The 20561-nt window shown below is 45.6% G+C and overlaps 1 protein-coding gene across 1 annotated transcript in view; it reads right to left on the bottom strand.

The window, feature by feature from the left end:
- Positions 1–8054: 8054 nt before the first annotated feature.
- Positions 8055–20561, bottom strand: part of LOC126455725 (proline-rich protein 36-like) — a 66392-nt gene continuing 53885 nt past the window's right edge. The window contains exon 3 of the mRNA XM_050091494.1: positions 8055–8381. Within this exon, the coding sequence (XP_049947451.1) occupies positions 8055–8381 (327 nt within the window). The remainder of the gene's footprint in view (positions 8382–20561) is intronic.

Here is a 20561-nt window from a genome sequence, read left to right as displayed (position 1 = left end):
AGAAATAAGAATAATCTTCACAAGGATTTAAAGTCACTTAGTCTTGTACAAAAAGGTGTGCATTATTCAGGGACACACATTTTCAATAACTTGCCAGCAGCCATAAAAAGCTTAACAACCAATGAAATTCAGTTTAAAAGAAGCCTAAAGGATTTATTGGTAGCCAACTCCTTCTACTCCATTGATGAATTTCTCAGTAGAACCAACTGATTTGTATATATATAACTTCTGCACAATTTCATTGCAGTAATGTGTTCATTGTAAATAAGTTTGTTTGTTTGTTTGTGTGTGTGTGTGTAAGTAGAATTTAACTTCTGCACCATTTCAGTGCAGTAATGTGTTCTTTGTAAATAAATATTATAGTAGTTGTATTACACGTTTATTACCTTATAAATAAATAAATAAATTATTTTAAAATCATTAGTATTTGTAAAATGATCCTTCCATATAGTGCTCGTTAAAAACTGACGATCATTCCACTTGGGACCTGTGGAATGGTACATCAGCTTATTTGTTTGAGTTGTAAATATTTGTCATGTATTGTTGTTTTTCTGACATGTTCTACATCCTGGAGGACCTCCTCACTACCGATCAATTGGAATGAAAGTAAAATCAAATCAAATCAAACGACATCCTGTTGGAACTTATTCAGAGTGGCCGCTTGCCTCTAAAAACTAGGCCCTTGTCACTCATACTATTAATGTGGGAAACCCGCAAGGTATCAGCCGAAATGAAGAACTGCACAGTTGTCACCATCTTCAAGAAAGGCAATAGAAGCATCTGTGGTAACTTCCATGGAATATCGTTGCTCTCTGTCGCTGGTAAAATTTTTGCCAGAATCCTTTTAAATCGCCTTCACTTTCAGAGACTGTGCTTCCCGAGTCTCGATGAAGGTTTCGCCCATCGAGATGGATGACTGACACTATTTCGTGTGAACGACAGCTGCAGGAGGAGCGCAGAGAACAACAAAAGCCTTTACTGTTAGTTTTTTACGACCTAGAAAAGGCCTTTGACACAGTTCCCAGAGAAGCCACGTGGATGGTCTTAAAATGTTTCGGCTGCCCTGAACATTTTGTAGCCTTTATTAAAGCTCTCCACGATGACATGGTTGGACAGGTCATCTGCGAGAATGAAACCTCTAATGAATTCCCAATAACGAGTGGGCTCAAACAATGGTGTGTTCTCGCACCAACATTATTTGCCTCGTATCTGGCAGCTATGCTTTATGAAACATCTGTAAGCAACGCTGGGGTAGAACTAAAGTACAGGTTCGATGGAGGATTTTTAACCAGTCCAGACTCCACTCAAAAAAGTTGTCAAGTACCACTCGTGTAACAGAGCTGCAGTATGCTGGCGACAACGCCTCTCCAGCTCATTCACCTGCAGAGATGCAGCAGTCTCTTAATTGTTTCAGCAATCCATACAACCGATTTGGTCTCTCCATCGATATTCAAAAGAGAAAGGTGCTCGCACAGCCACCTCCTCGCTCTTCCCTTCCCGATTTCAGCATATCCATTTCTGATACCCCCTTGGAACAAGTGGACCATTTCCTTTAGCTAAGAAGCATATTGTCATCCAATTGCTCATCTGAAAAAGACGTGGAGAACAGAATACGTTCTGCCTATGTATCACTTGGTCGTCTTCCTGAATAAAGACCTAACACTATACACCAAACTGATGGTGTATGAAGCTGTTGTCATCTCAAAGCTGCTCTATGGTTGCGAAACCTCGACATTGTACCGCGGCGATCTGAAGAAACTAGAACGCTTCAACCAACAGAAGCTAAGATACGTCATGAACATGGAATGGGATGACTTTATATCGAATACCACCGTTCGTGAGAAAGCGAAAATGAGTAGTATAGAAGCTCTCATTATTGGGCACCAACTAAGATGTTTGGACTGGTCCAGCGGATGAGAGATGACAGACTTCCACGTCAAATGCTGTACAGTGAAGTGAGCACAGGTAAAAGGCCACGAGGTGCCCGTCTTAAGGATCAGTATAAGAAAAATCTAAAAACCTCGAGCATCGATCCGAGTAACTGATCCACTATGGCAGAAGATCGCAGTCGCTGGCGCTCTGCCCCAGATGCTCTTCAGAGCCTTGAGCGAGAAACGTCGAAGACCGGAGAATGACAAACGCCACAGACGCAAACTCCTCCAGGCCCAGCCACGTCCTCCACCTTCCATCATTTGTAATTTCTGTGGTCACATGTTCCGTGCTAGGATTGAACTACTAAGCCATCAAAGACATTTCCGCCCCTGAAACGTGACAAAGGGAATCTCAGGAGAGAAATGAAAACTCAGCCGGCGGCGACGATTTGCCTCAAGCAGCAGAGGAAATCTGGAAGACAGCACTGGTCGATCGGTGGCAATGTCCTAACTGCACTGCCAGCATAGGTGGGAAACACGTTGGAATAAAGTGTCAAGAAACATTGGCTCAAGTTGTTTTTGTTACAAAAAATTGTTTTCAGTTATCCTGCTTGCAGTTGTTGATTTCGATTACAACTCCGTGGATATCGACGTGGGCAGCTGCGGCAGCACCAGATCTGACGACTCTGCATTTTTCCGCAGATTCGTGCGAGGGAAACGTATTATGCCTCGAAAAACATTGCCGGACACAAATATGCCCGTCCCTCGTGTGCTGACATACGACGAACGGTTTAAATTAGAAATCTATCTAATGATCTATTTTCCTCAAAGCAGCGGCAGTGGAAGATCCTTCAAAAGCAATTTTCAGTAAACCAATCTTTAAGGCCTGGTGTGTGGTGGAAAATGCTTTCGATATACTAGCTCAAGACTGATGAGTTCTTTTTGAGGTCTATAGACTTACATCGATAGTGCAGTAACTATTGTTAAAGCGGCGTCTTGGTACCTTAAATAGTGCTACAGTGGACCGCTAGGTATGCAAACACGCTATTATTTCAGCCGAACTGTATTTTACACTACAATGTTCAGCTGGTACCTACTAGATTATGCAGCTACACATTTATTTATAAACAAAGAAAAAAACTGTTTGATAAACACTCGCATCAGTTTTCTTCCTTGTTATCTACTATTTCATCACATTTTTGCAATGAGAAAGTCGTATATCATACAAAAACACATTTGTACGCACAAGCTCAGTCAGTGTTTCTGTTTGGGCCGCCATCTTGCGCACACCTTGCAACCGGCCAGCCCTGTCTCGGTGCGCTCCTACACAGAAGACGTTATACAGCTGGACTGGTAGTAAAATACGAGTTTAATGACAGGTACAAATATCTCTCAACACTCTGTCAACAAATTTTTGAATCCCTGAATGCTGATGTATTGAACATAAAATTATAATTAAAACTTTTTTTTTCGATGGCAAAATTTTGACGCACCCAAACTTTTGTCGCTCTGTGCAGATGCACCTGCCCGGGTCGCAACCGTGTCAAGAACTGTTGTGGCACCGGTGATACCGAACTCAGTCGTCTGTTTACTACGTGATGGACTGCCATCTGTAATGACCCCACTTTACTATTTGCACCATGGAAGAGATCTGCTAACTCTGGTAATAGTGTGGCTACTCGGATGAGATTTTCATTCTGCAGCTCAGTGTGCGCTGATACGAAACTTTCTGGCAAGTTAAAACTGTGAACTGGATCGAGACTTGGGGGGCGGGGGGTGGGGGGGGGTGGGAGGATCTTTGCCTTTCGCGGGCCGACTTAGGTACCTAGGTATAACTCGCAACCTGTCCTCACAGCTTCATTTTTGCCAGTACCTCATCTCCTACCTGCCAATCTTCACAAAAGTTATTCTGCAAAACCTTCAAGGGCGACACTCCCGGAAGAAAGGCTATTGCAGAGACGAGGCTTAGCCACAGCCTGGAGGATGTTTCCAGAGTGAGATTCCATCCGCGGCGGAGTGTGCGCTGATATGAAACTTTCTGCCAGATTAAACCTGTGTGCCGGACCGAGACTCGAACTCGGAACCTTTGCCTTTCGCTGGGAAGTGCTCTATCGACTGAGCTACCCGAGGACGACTCACGACCCGTCCTCACTGCTTTACTTCCACCTTTACACACAGTTTTAATCTGGTGGGGAATTTAAGTCTGCCTACAGCTAGTTGTTGCTGTCCAGTAAACTCAATCGTTTTTGTATTTCTCCCAAACCACTGTTCACTGTGTCCATTGTATAAGGGGTGGATTGGGCTAACCCCACATTTAACTCACGTACCATCTCGGTGTAATTCAGAACGCCCTGTTCTAAATTCGACAACTTGTTTGCACTTCTGTAATCATGTTATTCCGATCCTAGATATCTTCATTATCCACTGTTCCCAACACTGTTAAATTTTTCCTCCTGCGTTCAACCACGCTCTTTTCCTACGAACTAATGTCTGTGGTACAATGTCAGTGATATTTTGTCAGTAGAATTCTCAGTTTGCCATTCGACAGCCTCAATTCCTGGTATACACGCTGCACCTCGATGAGAATTTTGTTCTCCTGCACTTTTCTAACTAATTCTACAAATGCTTCCCGCAGTTTGTGAACTTCATTCCTTATCTCCCACACATCAGCGGTCAATCTCAGAATCCAGTGATGGCTGGTGAGCAACACGTATCTGGTTGCCGAGAGGACAACACACCTGCCTCCAACGGTCGAATGCGAACTGTACGCCTTGCTCCCGTTTTGATGCGACGTCAAAGTTATCGCAACGCATCTGGTTGCTCCCAGCGATTCGCCACCAAAGGAAACCATCTTTCCCCTCCCTCTCCGTCCTTCGCATACATAAAACAAAACAGCTCATAAATAACGCGTAACTATTGTATAATTGTAACGATCTACTGTACAAATTCAGAATTCACTCGGCAAGAACAGAAAAACTCCTAGACGTAGTGCAACTAAACTTGTCAGGTGACGTTAATGTGTAGGGCACCCTACGCACGCCCTGCTTGTCCGTCGGCATACGCTTCCGAACCTTAGTCATTTTCTTGTGCCCTCCCTCCATCATCGGGACTTATGGCAATGCACCCAGCATTCCTCTAAAGGGTTTAGCTCTGCTGTAATGGATAACACATGTTTTAGTCGGAAATTGCCATCTAACATTTACTGGAGAAGTCATCTCGATGGCCTATAAGGACCCTGATACGTAGAATTTTTTCGTCTCTCCCTTATCCGCGCATCAGCGTGTTAGAAGGGTTTGTTTCTGCAGTTTGATAAGGGCTTAAGAGGAAGTGGTAGAGAATATATTGGGGAGTAGTTTGGAAATCTTGTGTAAATCTTCACGTTCTTCATTTCTACAGAACTGCGCCAAAACCACCACCACACAAAGGAAAAGGTGTAATTCCCCTTGTTCAGCCTAACAACCAAACCAGCCAAAGTTATATAATCACAGTTCAAGCCACAATATTTCCCATCACACTCTGCAATTGTGGATTTACGGTATCGTACAATAACAGATAATCGCATTTAGAAATGTGTGAAAATTCTGGATTATCTCTTCACCTCTCCCCTCCCCCTCCTGGACGCATATGGGACGCGGTACGAATCAAGAAATTGATTTAATTGTCTCACACAAGGTTTCTAATTAATGATAACCTTTTGTTGGCGATCTTAACTTCCTCCACAGTAACCAAATTTCACAGAATAATATATTACACTGTCCTTAACTCGGCTATCTGATTAGAAACTTAATTAAACCGTGAACAATCCTGCGGGAACAATTTTCTTATCATTGACAGCTAAAGCGTAGAGTCAAACACTTGGGACTGACAGTACTACGACTCTGCCTCAGCTCTTAGCTACCCACAGCACTAAACACAGGACAAAACCTCTCCAGAGGCAGTTTTACTGACAGTTTTATGGCTCGCTGGACTTGTGTGGACTTGCCGAAATTCAGATGTTTTCTGAGAACGGTGCAGGCTGTGGATGGCTGGAGCCGGCAGCGGCGGCCCGGCTGTGTCAGGGTCGCAAAAATATATTTATAGTGATGGAAAGATGTTACTAGTTTTGTAATTGTGTTTTGAAGAAACTGAATTTACTATCTGCATTTATGTAGCTGGTGCATGTGTCTCATTTAGTTGTTAAAGTAATTGCGAATTTGAAACATTTAATACTCTGTCAACGACAAGATAAAAAAATTCGTATTTCCCCTCTGGAAGCTGTGCCCTGCAAACCACATCGTTACTTTTACAATCAGATTGTTTCTTCTTCTTGCCAGTTCTCTTTTCTCGAAATTTTCGCTCGATGTCTGCACTTCCACCTATCCCTTCCGCAGTTATGTGGGCATTAACAAAACCTTCTTCACGTAAATTCTCGATTATCTTCACTAAAATTTCGACGGATTTGGCTGCTACTTTTACGTCCATATTTTCTTCTTGTGGTGAGTTACTGCGTTAATGCCGAAGAGAAGATCATGCTGTCCGGAAACGCTAACAATAAAGTCCAAGTTTTCTGATTCGCTCACAGAAAGCGAGTGTGCATCGCTCATTGTTTTCGAGTCACTAGTGATATTGCTGAGCTCAAAGAGGGCGCCTCTTACTTATCTTGTCTGGTACCTTATTGCTATAGCTTTGACCATCTCCACCCTACTTCCCCATCGAGTATCTGAAAGTTTCTTCACTGTTACAGTTGGTACCCTATTCAATGAGATTTCCCGCTTATGAGTGGATGAGCCCAAAACGATGTACATTTTTTGAATTGTTGTACATTTCACCGCATTTGATAAAACAGGTTGTAGAATGTAGCTAGCACGTGGCAAATAAAACGCTCTCGGATTACACTTAAGGATTTGGGCTTCAACACAGATTCGATGATCTTTCATATTTGGCCTCTGCAGTTACGAATATCGAGTTGTAGTTGACCTGGTTTTGACAAAACTTTCTGCCGTTGCTGAAGTGATGTTCAGAAACTCGAGAAAGCATCTTCTGCAGTCACTGCGTCTTCTGATAAGATACAACAAACCTAATAATCGATGTCATTTATTTATTGTGGCTTGTATCAGGAGTGCAATCAAGTATGACAGAAAAGTATTTACTTTATTTCGCAAAATTAACAACGCTTTTTTTTTACTTTGTTAGCGAGGAAATTAAGGAGTTCATTTTTTATACTTTTTCCAAGATAACAGTCTCGAATTTCTCGAGTCTTTGTCCACCTTAAATGTTGCTGCAGAACTACGTCAAACTGCAATCGAAGCAAGAAAATTAACACAGTTCTATTGCTGGAGCTTGTCGCTGGGCAGTTAGCCGACGACGAGTTCTCATTAGAACCTGACGCCAATGTTCCTTCTATTTTCCTAGTAGTACAAGGCCAATTCGATCAATACCACTTTTTTGTTTCACACGTCTCTCACATCCTATCCATTTACTTGTACACTGTATTATTGATGATCTCGAGACTAGATTTTTGTAAGAGAATCCCCAGTTTCTTAAAAAGTAGAGGTGAAGCTGATGCCGGATAATCTATCCGTATTCTAAATGGTATACATCGACAGGTTGTCTAAAAACAAACATTCTTATTAAGTTACTATGGGCTCCAAAGCTAGTAGTATTGGAGTTAGTAAGGCAGTTGTTGCTCAGGGGTACGCGTAGCGGCTACCGTGACTTTTTCATCTGTTAAGTCGGTACGTAACGTGCAGCCCAGATCTCTGGAAGTCCGTGGCTGGTTAGCTGATACTTTTCATGTCACCTCGCACAAAATGCATACCGCCTATTTTGACATTGAACTCTATGTGTTCCTTGTGAAATTCGTAGATCCGCTCCCTCTAGCACAGAGGAGGTTCGGCCAGTACGGTGCTGCTTGCAGATGAGGATATTCAGTGTTCCTTCGTGGCGCACGCAGTGTGCTGACGTGAGGAGCGTTCGCCGTGGATGTCAATCAAATCGACACCGGCTGCAGTGCGTCACGTGCAGGTGCGAGCCACTCCACGTCATCTGCACGTTTGTGGCTGAACAGCGGACAACAGGGGACGTGTTTCCTGTTCAACCAAAATGGCCATCTTCGAAACAACTGCCCGCGGAGAATATTTGTTTCACCGTCTTCCTCGGAAGTTAACAGCTGCTGACCTGGTCCCCTGGTGTCCAGCTTCACCCTCAGTGCGGCTGCAGCCGCCCCTGCTGCTGCTGCTGCTGCTCGGACCGCGACGGGGACGAGTTAGCTGCCCACACCTTCCCCTGCCAGTAGTGCCTCTGGAGCTGGCCTGGAGCGACAGTGCGTCGGAACCGTGTCTTTCGCACCCGCCGCCACGAGTGGAGTCGGTAACACATCATGCTCTCCTGTCCCTCTGTCTGCTCTCGTGATTTGCCACCTACTGCGACTCCTGTTGTCTCCTGCTGTATCTGAAATTCACTCCGACTGCCGTCCATTAGGGAGTCTGCGTCACTTGCAGAGTGACCCTTCCGTGGGGCAGACCTGGAGCCCTGGGAAGTCACAGATTGATATGCAAACGGTACGCCGCCCAATGCAGAGGCTCTTATGCCTCGCAGCCGGGCTACACAAAGTGTACAGCCCAAAACGACCGAAGGTTGGCACCTGTACGGTCTCCCGCTCGCGCGTTCGTTGTGGGACTCCGCGACGGACTGCTGGAGTAGTCCTACTGCTGTGCTGTTCCTTCTGTGTTTTTCCTTTTGACTGACGGCTCGAGTACGCACCTATACATGTGTCACACTGAACGTTAACCGTGTGATCCCAGCGCTGTGCCTGGTCTCGGTGTGCACCAGCTCGATCAGCAGCAGGTGAAACTATTCCGTTCTCTCGCAGTGTGTCTACGGAGCCCGCATACTCGGTTCGCTAGACAGACAGACAACTCGTATTGATGAGTTTTATTACAAGTAATCAAATACAGTACTCAACTTTGGCACTTACACAGATGTGTCGCAAGTAGAGGGCTCTGTCTCTGACAAAAGTCTGTCCTGAACTGCTACCAAACTCGCTATCGTTGACGGTGCTATCTTAGTGGGCTAACGTTGACGCAACAGATCAACTTTGGTTGCGCTTCTTTGCGTTTAATTTTCGCTGCTCCTCCACTTCCTTCATCCTTGGGTAGTGTCGTTCCTTTTCTCCCCGGGTCCACTTCCTTCATTTTAGAGAACTATTTCTTTCCTAAAATCCTACGTTTTGTTTTGCTTCTCTAAAAAGTAATCTGTTACCTGTTATGTCTATTCTAATTCCTGTGTTTCTCATACCTTTGTCAGTTTCAGTGAACCGTGTGGGTTTGGACTTGTAGCTGTTTAGTAAGCTGAAGATCTGCTCGGTTAGTCTGTTACTATCCCTTCGGTATATGTGGCAACAGAACTGTAGTTTTCTTTTCCGCATTACATCAGTTAGCTATTCCATTTTCAAATAGAGCTCTGTTTGATCTTAATTTGTATTCAACGCTACTATTACTTATAGGTTCCAATATTTTCTCTAAAATTCTTTTTTGACTTTTTCCAGTTTTTCGAGAGCCGCAAATGTTGTTAGTTTAAGTGTTTCTGCTGTGTGCAGTGTTTCAGGCCTTACCGCTGTTTGATAGCGTCGTCGTCTTGCACTCCAGGACCAGATTTTTTTTTTGTTATAGATGTTTTTTGTCATTTGGAATGCCCTTTCCATTTTATGTACTCTATTTTCTATGGCTATCTTTCCTTTTGTGTTGCTTGTCACCCTTTCTCCTAGGTATTTAAAAGTTTTTTTTAAGATATTGTGTTGTCACAGGTTTCAAATTTTGGAGGAGCATCATTGACTTCTGTCACGAATTTTTTTCAAACTATATTTTTAGTCCTATTTTGTCTATTCGTTTCTACAAATCTGCGATTTATTCTTTGGCACTATATAGTCAATCAGTAATTAACTCCGTGTCATCTGCAAAAGCTAGACAATCTATGACGATTTTATTTGGCTTCCTTCCTAGCTGATATCGACGAATTTTCTCCATTTTGTTATTGCCTCTTGCACGTCTGGTATGACGGTGCGCATCGAGCCCCCCTGTGGATTACAGATGTACAATATATTAAAGCAATGTTGTTGCAGTTGAAGCGGCAACTGATGGAAGGGTTGCGGGTGCGCCGGAACAGAACCGTCACGTCATTAGCGTATGTGCAAACAGCTGCGGTCCTTCCAGAAAGTGTTGAGCCCTGAAACTGGGAAGCAGCCTTCCAGGTATAAGACAGAGACGGATGGTTATCGGGGGTGTCAGTTGCCCGAAGCTGCAATACGTGCGAACATCCTAGGAGACTCAACAGTACATCCGATCGTCTCCAAAATCCGAAGCGGAAATTCACGATTCACACGATCAAAAGGCTTGTTAAAACCCAGAAAGGCAAAGGCGACGTGAGAGATACCTCTGTCGAAAGTGGTCATCAATGATTATTGCCGTGCCTCGAGAGCGCGACTTAACAAGGGCAAAAGTAAACTTCTTAACTTACGGGACTTAGACGGAGCAGTAATCACCTGGGCTACTGCTGTTTATCGACATACAGCGCTGCGAGTTGTTATCGATCGTTGTCCACTGCGAATGGTGACTCTCAATTGGAAATCAGGCGGCAATACTGGAACACGAACGACGCTCTCTTACCATTCGAATATTGGATATGTGTTGTGCAAGGCCTATTAAGTCGCTCAACTTTTCCCGTTTCGCTCTCTGATGACTAAGAAAGTGAAGGAGTTGACCAGTCGCTTGTTATGCAAGTGTCGTATCTCCAAGTTGTGACACGAGAGTGTGACGAAGCCACGTTCCCGCGGCGGAATGGGCCTTTCTAACATTAAGAGGAAGGCGTCTGTTTTATGTGTTTGTCGCACCATTTGGACGATCACTCGGGACTTATATACCCTTACGCCTCTGCTGTCAGCCTTAGTGCATCGAGCGAATCTCGATTCCGCTGTTAACGTCGGTCGTCTGGATTTTAAACTGTGACAAATTGGAGGGTCCTGCCTAGCCGTGAGCTATTTGGGGAATGAGTACCGCAGCGGCCGAGTTTTTGTAGACCCCCTCGGAAGGGATTCCGTCGAACAATTAGCACTGCGAGTATTCTGGAAAATTGTGTGAATCAATGTCTGTCTCCCGGCTCTATCGATGGCAGCAGCCTTCTCCTGGTAGGATGTTTAACAACTCAACAATCCGATTTCCACGAGCGAGCGTCTATACCGTGACACAGGTATATGCACTAGGTGCGCGTCCCTAGATACACTGCAGAACATGTTTACTTGCGATAGTCACCTAGCAGAATGGTCCCGGCTCAGGAAGCAGTTTTTGCTTTCGTCACTCGCTCTGTCGAAGCTGGGTATTCCATTGAGGTAATTCTGCAACAGGCTGCTTCTTTTTTTTCCGAGGACAAAGATTAATGCGATCGTATCGCTGGTTGTTCACTTTGTAGATTTTGGCGTTACTGGTGCGGGTGACAGTGACCGTTCGGATTTTTTCCAGTTTACGTTTCCGGCTTGCTGGTCCTGCTAGCAACTGCCCCGATTTCGAGAGCTCTTTGCCAGCGTGCTGTTCCCTACCTTCCAGAGACAGTTCCGGCAGCAGCTACGGGCCTTCTTGTAGTTTTCTTTTCTCGTCTCTGTTCTTCCTCTGTGTTCCTTCCTTTTGCGCTTTTGGTATTGTTTTTGGAACATTAAAAAAAAAAAAAATTAAAAAAAGCAGACGGTGTGAGTGAGCCTTGACACCCCCCCCCCTCTCCTCGCGGTCTCGAGCTTACTGCTACCATTACCGACTGACTTTTTCAAAACTTGTTTCACAACTGTTAAGATACTTCTTTTGTGCTTCTTCTAATTACTCTATTTTCGTATACACAGCATGCCCCAGTTCCGTTAGGACTGTGGTTATGAAAAATAAAGCTCGCGGATTATGTTCACAAATTCAATGCATTTATTCAAAATAGTCCTTCCGACAGTCAATACACACCTGAAACCGTTTTAAAAGTGTTTTGAAACAGTCACTGTAATCTTTTTCGGAACTCCATTTAGGACTGCAGTACAGTTTTCTCGGGTGTCCTTAACTGCGTCGTTGCCAGTTTCAATTTGGAGGACGACCAGAAGTGGTCTGGGCCCAAATCCGGCGAGTACGAGGGCTGCGCCGGGGCTTTGTGGCCTGGGGTGGCCGCCTCGCCGTGAGCCGGCCAGCCTCGCGGCCAGCCCTCGCCCACTTGCCACGAAGCTCGACGTCGGCTCGCAGCTACACCGCCGTTTCCCGGCTGGTGTCCGACACGTTCTGTTAACACTGGCCGCGCGCCTCTTTGACCTTCTTCGCGGCTCTCGTTGAAACTTCCGAGGACCGTAACGCCGCAGCTCGCCCTAGTGTAGCAGCACTGCACTCAGGCAGTCCTGTCGGGACTGTGACACACCCTCTATGCAAACTGTGTCACTCTCGTGTTCATTACCTTTGTTTCAGTGTAAGTTAACTCTACATGAAGACTGCTCAATAAATTACTGTTAAGAAAAAAAGTCGAGGCATCAGACTACCGCACTGGTCGTCTGTATTGCGATTCTCGGTTGTGACTTTGTTTCATTCCATTTTTTTCGTTATATTTGATGATGTTCTGATCATCCGAACACTTTTCTTTGCCCTTTTTAAAAGCAAAATGTCGGGAGGCATGTTTAATAATCAAATAATCAAATAAGTATATATACATCTACATTATACTCCACAAGCCACCTAATGGTATGTGGCGGAGGGTAATTTCGGCACCACTATCTGGTCCCTCCAACCCTGTTCCACTCGCGAATAGTGCGTGGGAAGAATGGTTGTCGGTAAGCCTCTGTATTGGCTCTTATTTCTCGAATTTTCGCCTCGCGGTCAACAGGCGAGATTCATGTCTGTGTGTGTGCGCGGGGGGGGGGGCGAGTAATATGCTATCTGACTCCTCCTGAAAATTGCTGTCCCGAAATGTCAAAGGTAAGTCTCTCTGTGATTCACAACGCCTCTCTTGTAACGTCTGCCAGTGGAGCTTGTTCAGCATCTCCGTAACGCTCTCTCGCCAGCCAAACGATTCCGTGACGAAACCCGCCGCTCTCCGTTGGCTCTTCTCTATCAGTCCTACCTGATAGGGATCCCAAACAGATGAACAATACTCAAGAATCGGGCGAACAAGAGCCTTATAAGCCACTTCCTTCGTGGATGAGTTACATTTCTATAAGATTCTTCCGATGAATCTGGAGTCTGCTTTTCCCACTAACTCTTTTAATTTTATATATATATATATATATATATTGAAAACAGCAACAGTCCTAACACACTTCGCAGTGGTACTCCGGATATTACATTCACATCTGTCGATTTAATTCCTTTAAGAGTGACGTGCTGAGTTCTATCTGCAAGAAAGTCTTGAATCCAATCACAGGTCTGCTCCGATACTCCGTAAGCTCGCACTTTTGTCATTAAATAGCAATGCGGGAGGGTGTCAAATGCCTCACTGAAATCAAGGAACACGGCATCAACCTCAGGGCCGTTGTCCACTGCGCTGTGGAGCTCATGGAGGAACAGAGCGAGCTGAGTTTCGCAGGATCTCTGTTTGCGGAATCCATGTTGATTTTTACAGAGGAGATGTTCATTTTCCAAAAACACCATAATTCTTGAGCATTAAACATGTTCCAGAATTCTACAACAGATGACGTCAACGATATAGGTCTTGCATCCTTTCTTAAAAACGGAAATGACCTGCTCTTTTTTCCATTCGTTAGGTACCTTTCGTTGCTCAAGCGATCTACGACAAATTACTGCTAAAAGGGGAGCAGGTTCCTTCGCATAAGCTTTCCAGAATCTTATAGGTATCTCATCTGTTCCTGAAGCCTTTCCACTACTAACCGATGGTAGCTGCTTTTCAGTTCCGCGATCGGTTGGCTCAATATCTGCCATGTCGACGTTCGTACGACGATTGAACGGAGGGACGGTGTTACGATTTTCCACGGTGAGACAATTTCGGAAGACCAAATTCGGTATTTCGGCTTTATCTCTGTTATCTTCCGTTTCTGAGCCTGTGTGGTTGCAGAGACAATGAATAGATGACTTTGACCCACTTACTGATTTTACATACGACCAAAATCTCTTAGGGTTTTTACTGAGATCGGTTGACAACGTCTTACTTTAAATAATTGAACGCTTCTCTCATCGCTCTCCTTATCCTCATTTTCGCCTCGTTCATCTTTTGCTAGTCAGCTAGGTTTTTACTTCTCTTGAATCTGAGATGAAGTGCGCTTTCTTTACCTAGCGCTTTTCTGACAAGGATATTAAATGTAATAAACGCACATAAAAAAGTTTTGCATCACCTCGGTTCCGAGAGTTCCGGAACCTGTACAGAAAATTGGAATAGAGATCAACATAAACGTCATTTCCGCCCATTCTATTGCTCATTAAAACCACACATTGCATGTTGTACCATCATATAGCGAGACCTTCAGAGCAGGTGGTCCAGATTGCTGTACACAATGGTACCTCTAATACACAGTAGCACATAATCTTGCACTGGTGCATGCATCTATTCGTCGTGGCATACTATTCACAAGTTCATCAAGTTACACTGCTGGTCCAGATTGTCCCACTCCTCAACGGCGATTCGGCGTAGATCCCTCAGAGTGGTTGGTGGGTCACGTCGTCCATAAACAGCCCTTTCCAATCTATCCCAGGCATGTTCGATAGGGTTCATGTCTGGAGAACATGCTAGTCACGCTGTCGAGCGATGTTATCCATTCACAAGATGTGCACGATGGGGGCGCGAATTGTCGTCCATGAAAACAAATGCCTCGCCAGTATGCTGCCGATGTGGTTGCACTATTGGTTGGAGGATGGCATTAACGTATCATACAGACGTTACGGAGCCTTCCATGACCACCAGAAGCGTACATCGTCTGCACATAATGCCACCCCAAAATATCAGCGAACCTCCACCTTGCTGCACTCGCTGGACAGTGAGTCTATGGTGTTCAGCCTGACTGCATTGCCTCCAAACACGTCTCGGACGATTGTCTGGTTGAAGGCATCTGCGACAATCATCGGTGAAGAGAACATAATGCAATCCCGAGTGGTCCATTCGGCATGTTGTTGGGAGTAGGGGGACTAAGTTCGTTCTGCGCCACTCTGCATTGTTGCCAGATGTACCCAAGATGGTGGTTGTGACATCATTCAAGAAGGCGGATTTCCGGGCGAAGATAAGTCAATTGGGCTACCTCCACTAATCAAACCCCTCCTCTCCCCTCCCCCAGAAAATGGCAGGAAGTTCAATCATCAACTGTCGAAATCATGCACCAGTCTTTATTTAAACAATTTGAGGTACTACTGCCATCCAGTGTGTTTGTCAGGAGTTCCAGAGTACAGCTGACCTAGTACACAGTAAAACCACCAGAGGGCGCAGTCATCTGTTCTTGCGACGTAATCCAAGATGACTACCATGACGTCAGCTGATTACGCAAGTACCGTTATCCAACATGGAGGATTTTGGCGGGAAAAAGTGTGTTCACTACGAGGTCTGGACCTAGTACACAGTACTGCCACAAGAGAGTGCTATCGACCATTCCGTGACATAACCCAAGACGATGGGGGAAGATGGCAGGAAACAGTGTGCTCGTCACAAAGTATGGACTTACTACACAGTACTGTCACCAGAGGGCACTGTCGTCAATTCAGTGACATAATCCAAGATGACTGTCTGGAGGGGAAAATGACTCAGTCTACAGTGGAGTGCTGAAGAGAGGAAGAAGTTTACTTTATTTATTTTTGAACAATATGTTTAGGGATGGATTTGAGATAATATATTTATCACATGGATACAAAACACACACTCTCACATGCTTGGGGCCACGCCACACAGTGCACAGACCTGTAAACTACTCCTAAATAACGCTCTGCAGACACGCAAACAACTCCTAAATTAACGAACTAATTTCAGTACAGACCTGAAAACTGCTCCTAAATAATGCAGTACACTGATTTGCAGACTCCAAATCAACTCATGAACTGTGAAAATAGTGCATAGCACAGCATAGCACACCTTCTCGCAAAATTATGCAACAGACACACAAACAATGTACGTGCACACCACCAGCAACCCCCCCCCCCCGCCCCCTCCCCCCCCCCCCAATCCACTGGGTTGCACAGGAGGCTACTGCACATGCATCCAGAAGTCGGGATGCACCGGCACCCCCTGCGAAGTCATGCCCAGGTGCCCACTCGGGTCCCGCTAGCATGAGGTGGTGACATCCCTTTCGTACTTGGTATCTGAGAAATTCCTCTCGAAATACGTGTTCACCTAGGCACCGTTGCTGATGCGACCGGACAGCAGCGGATACCTATTTGCAGAGTGCAGACACTCCAGGGCGTACAAGCATTGATACCATTGCGAGCCACCACCAGACGCTGTCCAGCACAAGCCGTCACTCTCAGTCCACTACCGACCGTATGTGGAAGTTCTTCGATTGTTATACTGATGTCACATCTCTATCTAAATAAGTGCAAAGTCATCCTCTGGACTGTGCACATGTGTATTTACCATTGCTGGTGCGATGACACATAGCTGCGTTGAGGGTCCAGAGGGAGCACCATTTGCCTTCGCTTTCTGCAGACAAGACTTTCAGCTGTAAAATTATTTTGCACAGATCGCTAAATTACACTGACATTTAAACCCGCAAAAGTTGTCTACAGATCATCATATACATACAAGACTCACAAGAATATTGGAAACCAGTAACAAATTGAAACGTAGAAGAAGGTGTAATTAGATGAATGACAAACACAAAATTCATTTAATGAAGGTTTATTCAGCACTTGCACATACAAGAGCGTGGAGCGAACTGCTTCCAGCCAGAACACATACAGTATATTTATATAGGTACACAACATTCTAGTGCAATGATTCTTCCCATTTGTGGATACTTCTAGAATGTACTGAAACCGAATATAGAAATTAAAATTTTACAGTTCAGGTGAGTTTTGAACTCACTACCCTCCATGCAACAGTCTAGTAATATAACCACTGCACCACGGTTTCTGCAACGTTGCTCGCTTCTTAAGAGAACAGCATCTCGATGTTACGTCCTCCTAGTACGGGAATGAGTCATCGGTCCTGCATACTCCAACTCAACTCCTGATGACTGATGTTCGCCTTGGCTGTGATGTTCTTAGAACTTCCATAGCCGCTACGCTCATTGTCACCTTTCCAGTTGTTGCCTGTCACTGGAGCTTTCAATTTACCCTGGGTTGCAGGATCCTTATAGGGCTTCATTCGAAGGATGTGGACCGTATCTCTGATCCTTGGTCGTCTTGTGTCGGGGTCGAAATTTTCAATTTCATAAGTAACATCAGACAACTGTTTTACAACCTTATAAGGTCCGAAGTAGCGCCTGAGGAGCTTCTCAGAGAGACCAACCTTCCGAACACGAGTGAAGATGCAGACGAGGTCCGCAGGCTGGTAGACAACAGGGCGGTGACTCGCGTCATACCTTCGGCGATTGTTTTCTTGAGCATGCAGCGTGCCGAGTTGAGCTAACTGCCGAGCATCCTCAGCTCTGGTTAACACCTGGCCGATGTAGTCGTCGTCCACGTCATCAGGATGTAAAGGAAACACAGTGTCCATAGTCGTAGTCGCCTCACGCTCATGCACCAGGAAAAATGGCATAGATCATGTGGTGTCTTGTTTGGCGGTGTTGCAGGCAAACGTCACGGAAGATAGACCTCATCCCAGTAGCTCTGCTCAACATTGACGAACAGTGATAGCATGTCGGCCATGGTGTTATTAAGGTGTTCAGTAAGCCCGTTAGTTTGCGGATGGTAGGCGGTGGTCATGTGATGAGTAATGTTGCACCAACAGGTTATCTCTGCCACAAGATTTGATTGAAGAACTTTCCCTCTATCCGTAGCTAACGATCTTGGGGCACCGTGTTTTAATACAATGTCTTCCACGATGAATTTGGCTACATCGAATGCTTCGGCTGTTTTCACGGCTTTTGTAATGGCATAGCACGTCAGATAGTCAGTGCAAACAATAATCCATCTATTGCCACTAGCAGACGTTGGAAATCATCCAAGGAGGTCAATCCCAACACGCTGGAAAGGCGTTTCAGCTGGTGAAATCGGTATGAGTCGGCCAGCTGGTTCCTGAGGAACTGCCTTTCTGCTCTGGCACTCTCGACAGTGTGTGAGGTAACGGGCAAGCTGTGGCGCCCTGAAAGCATTCTAAGTTCGGAACTGGCATGGCCGCACGGGCGACTTGGCAAGCCGGGGCCTGCCAGCGGCCACACGGTGCCGTACGTCAGCCAGAGCAAGAGGGGTGGGCAGCCGCAGCGCGTGCTCCAGGCCGACCGCGTGCCTGTGTCGCGGAGGGTGCTTTGTGTCGACGAAGCAGATGTGCATGCTGGGGGTGCCAAAGATGGTAGGCTTTGTGGAGCCACAATGGCAGACGTTTCACAGCTCATGCAGAAATTAATAATAGCCAGAGGAATCATGATACCTTAAAAAGAAACATGTACATTACCATTATTTGCATGACGATTCTGATGGTGTAACCAGATTTTCAATATCTTTATTAGTTTAAGGTTTGGTATCTCACTATAAATTATACAAGTAACACTCAGCAACGAATTTCCAAAATATAAACGGTTCATCCGATTTTATCGATCGCCATGTCTTAAGAAAACTATTAGTGTAAACTTAAATTGGTATGAATGGCATGTAACTTGAATAGTACATGAGTTATTGGAGATCAAAGTGACACATGACAGTTACCTTTCTAGCGCTCACTGCAGGAATGATCACTTCATCCAGCACACATAGTCTCCACACACTCGGATGTGCATCTTCCTGTCCACAGTATCTCATCTCGTCTAGCATAATCTTCGAGAGACCACAATCTATAATTGCTTGAGAAGCTTTCAAAAAGTCCCATCCTAGAATGACGTCATGACTACACTCTTGTAAGACGATAAATTCTAATGGGCTGTGTATGGCCACTTATACCCACCCAAATTGTACATCATCCTGTAGGTTTTACATATTTCCCATTAGCCACTTTCAGGAGAGAATACGGGGTTTTGCAACTGGCGACGGTAGTTGTCCGAAATGACTGAATATGACGCTCCAGAGTCCACAAGAGCTTGGGCTGGTCGGCCATCCATGAGGATATCGACGTAGTTTCCTATCATTTTCGTAGTGATCGACGGCGGAGGATTTTTCTCTTCGGTGGCCTCATCTCCAAGGAATGTCGCACCCTTTAGTTTTCCAGGTTGCGGCGGCTAGGTGATCGGCTGGAGCTTCTAAACGGCGATGGAGACCTCGATCGGCTTGTTTAGTGGAGCGTCCTCTCCAGCGACTAGCTTGCGGCGATGGTGACCTACGTCGTCCTGCACCCACATCTTCTTGTTCATCTTCGTCGTCCCGGAGTTGGCGTCGGCTAAGATCGGTCTGCTGTCTTTTGGCGCGGGCGTCATCAAATATCCGCCGCCTTTCTCGACAATAGCGCACCACACGTCCCGGTCGTCCGCAGTGGAAACATACTGGTTGGTTATACTGGGTCCTCCAGACGTCAGTCTTCCTTGGTGCCCAAACAGGTTCCTCATGCGGCATTGTAGGAACGTAACTTCGCCTGGGTCTCGACTTTTTCACCGTTTCAAAGGACGAGAGATTGGGTTCAATGTCTGTTCCACTTCATGCCTTATGACCTCTTGAAGCGTCTCGGTTTTTTGCTCGCCGTGCAATTCAAGGGCCTTCTGAACTTCCTCTCTCACTATCAGACGAAGATCGCTTGTGAAATCAGTTTCTTCCTCCATCACAGACATCGATACGACGTTTGGAAGCCGTTCAAACTTCTTGCGTGTAATTCTTTTTTGATGCATTGTCTCGATATACTGGCACCATTTTATGAAGTCGTCTGCTGTCGAAACCTCCTTCAGGAGTAGGGCTTGATACATCTCAGCAACACCCTTCATAAGATGTGCAACCTTATGTTTCTCCTTCATTCGAGGATCCACCATTTTACACAGCTCCAAGATGCCTTGAATGTAGGATGTTGTAGTTTCTCCAGGATGTTGTGTCCTGCACTTTAATTTATCTTCAGCCTTGCACTTCTGTCGTTGTGTGCCGCCGAAATACTTGCGCAGTTCCGCCAGGAATACTTCCCAGCTTGTGAACCTCTCCTCTTTGTTCTCATACCATCGCTTGGCAATGCCCTCCAAAGAGAAAAATACGTTAGCCAAACACACGGTGTCATCCCATTCGTTAAATTTGGCTATACGCTCATATACCTTCAGCCACTTGTTTGAATCTTGGCCAACGTCACCAGAGAACCCGGAAGGATGTCTCATGTGGTGGCACACAGTTGCTGTCATCGGAACATCCTCTTCTTCTTCTGTCTCTGATAGATTGCGATCTATTTTTATAAAGGATGGGGCCCCTCCACGCCCGCACCAACGTGGTGACCAAACCAAAAGTTCTACTGTCACCTCCGTAAGCATGTTAGTTTTTGAATCAGGCGTCACAGGATGCAGGCTGTGATGTTATCCGCCCGCATCTCGTGGTCGTGCGGTAGCGTTCTCGCTTCACACGCCCGGGTTCCCGGGTTCGATTCCCGGCGGGGTTCAGGGATTTTCTCTGCCTCGTGATGGCTGGGTGTTGTGTGCTGTCCTTAGGTTAGTTAGGTTTA

Source organism: Schistocerca serialis, chromosome 2 (assembly GCF_023864345.2).
Source record: "Schistocerca serialis cubense isolate TAMUIC-IGC-003099 chromosome 2, iqSchSeri2.2, whole genome shotgun sequence".
Classification (NCBI taxonomy): Eukaryota; Metazoa; Arthropoda; class Insecta; order Orthoptera; family Acrididae; genus Schistocerca; species Schistocerca serialis.
The sequence above is the reverse complement of the archived record's forward strand: the minus strand, read 5'-3'. Positions and strand labels throughout refer to the sequence as shown.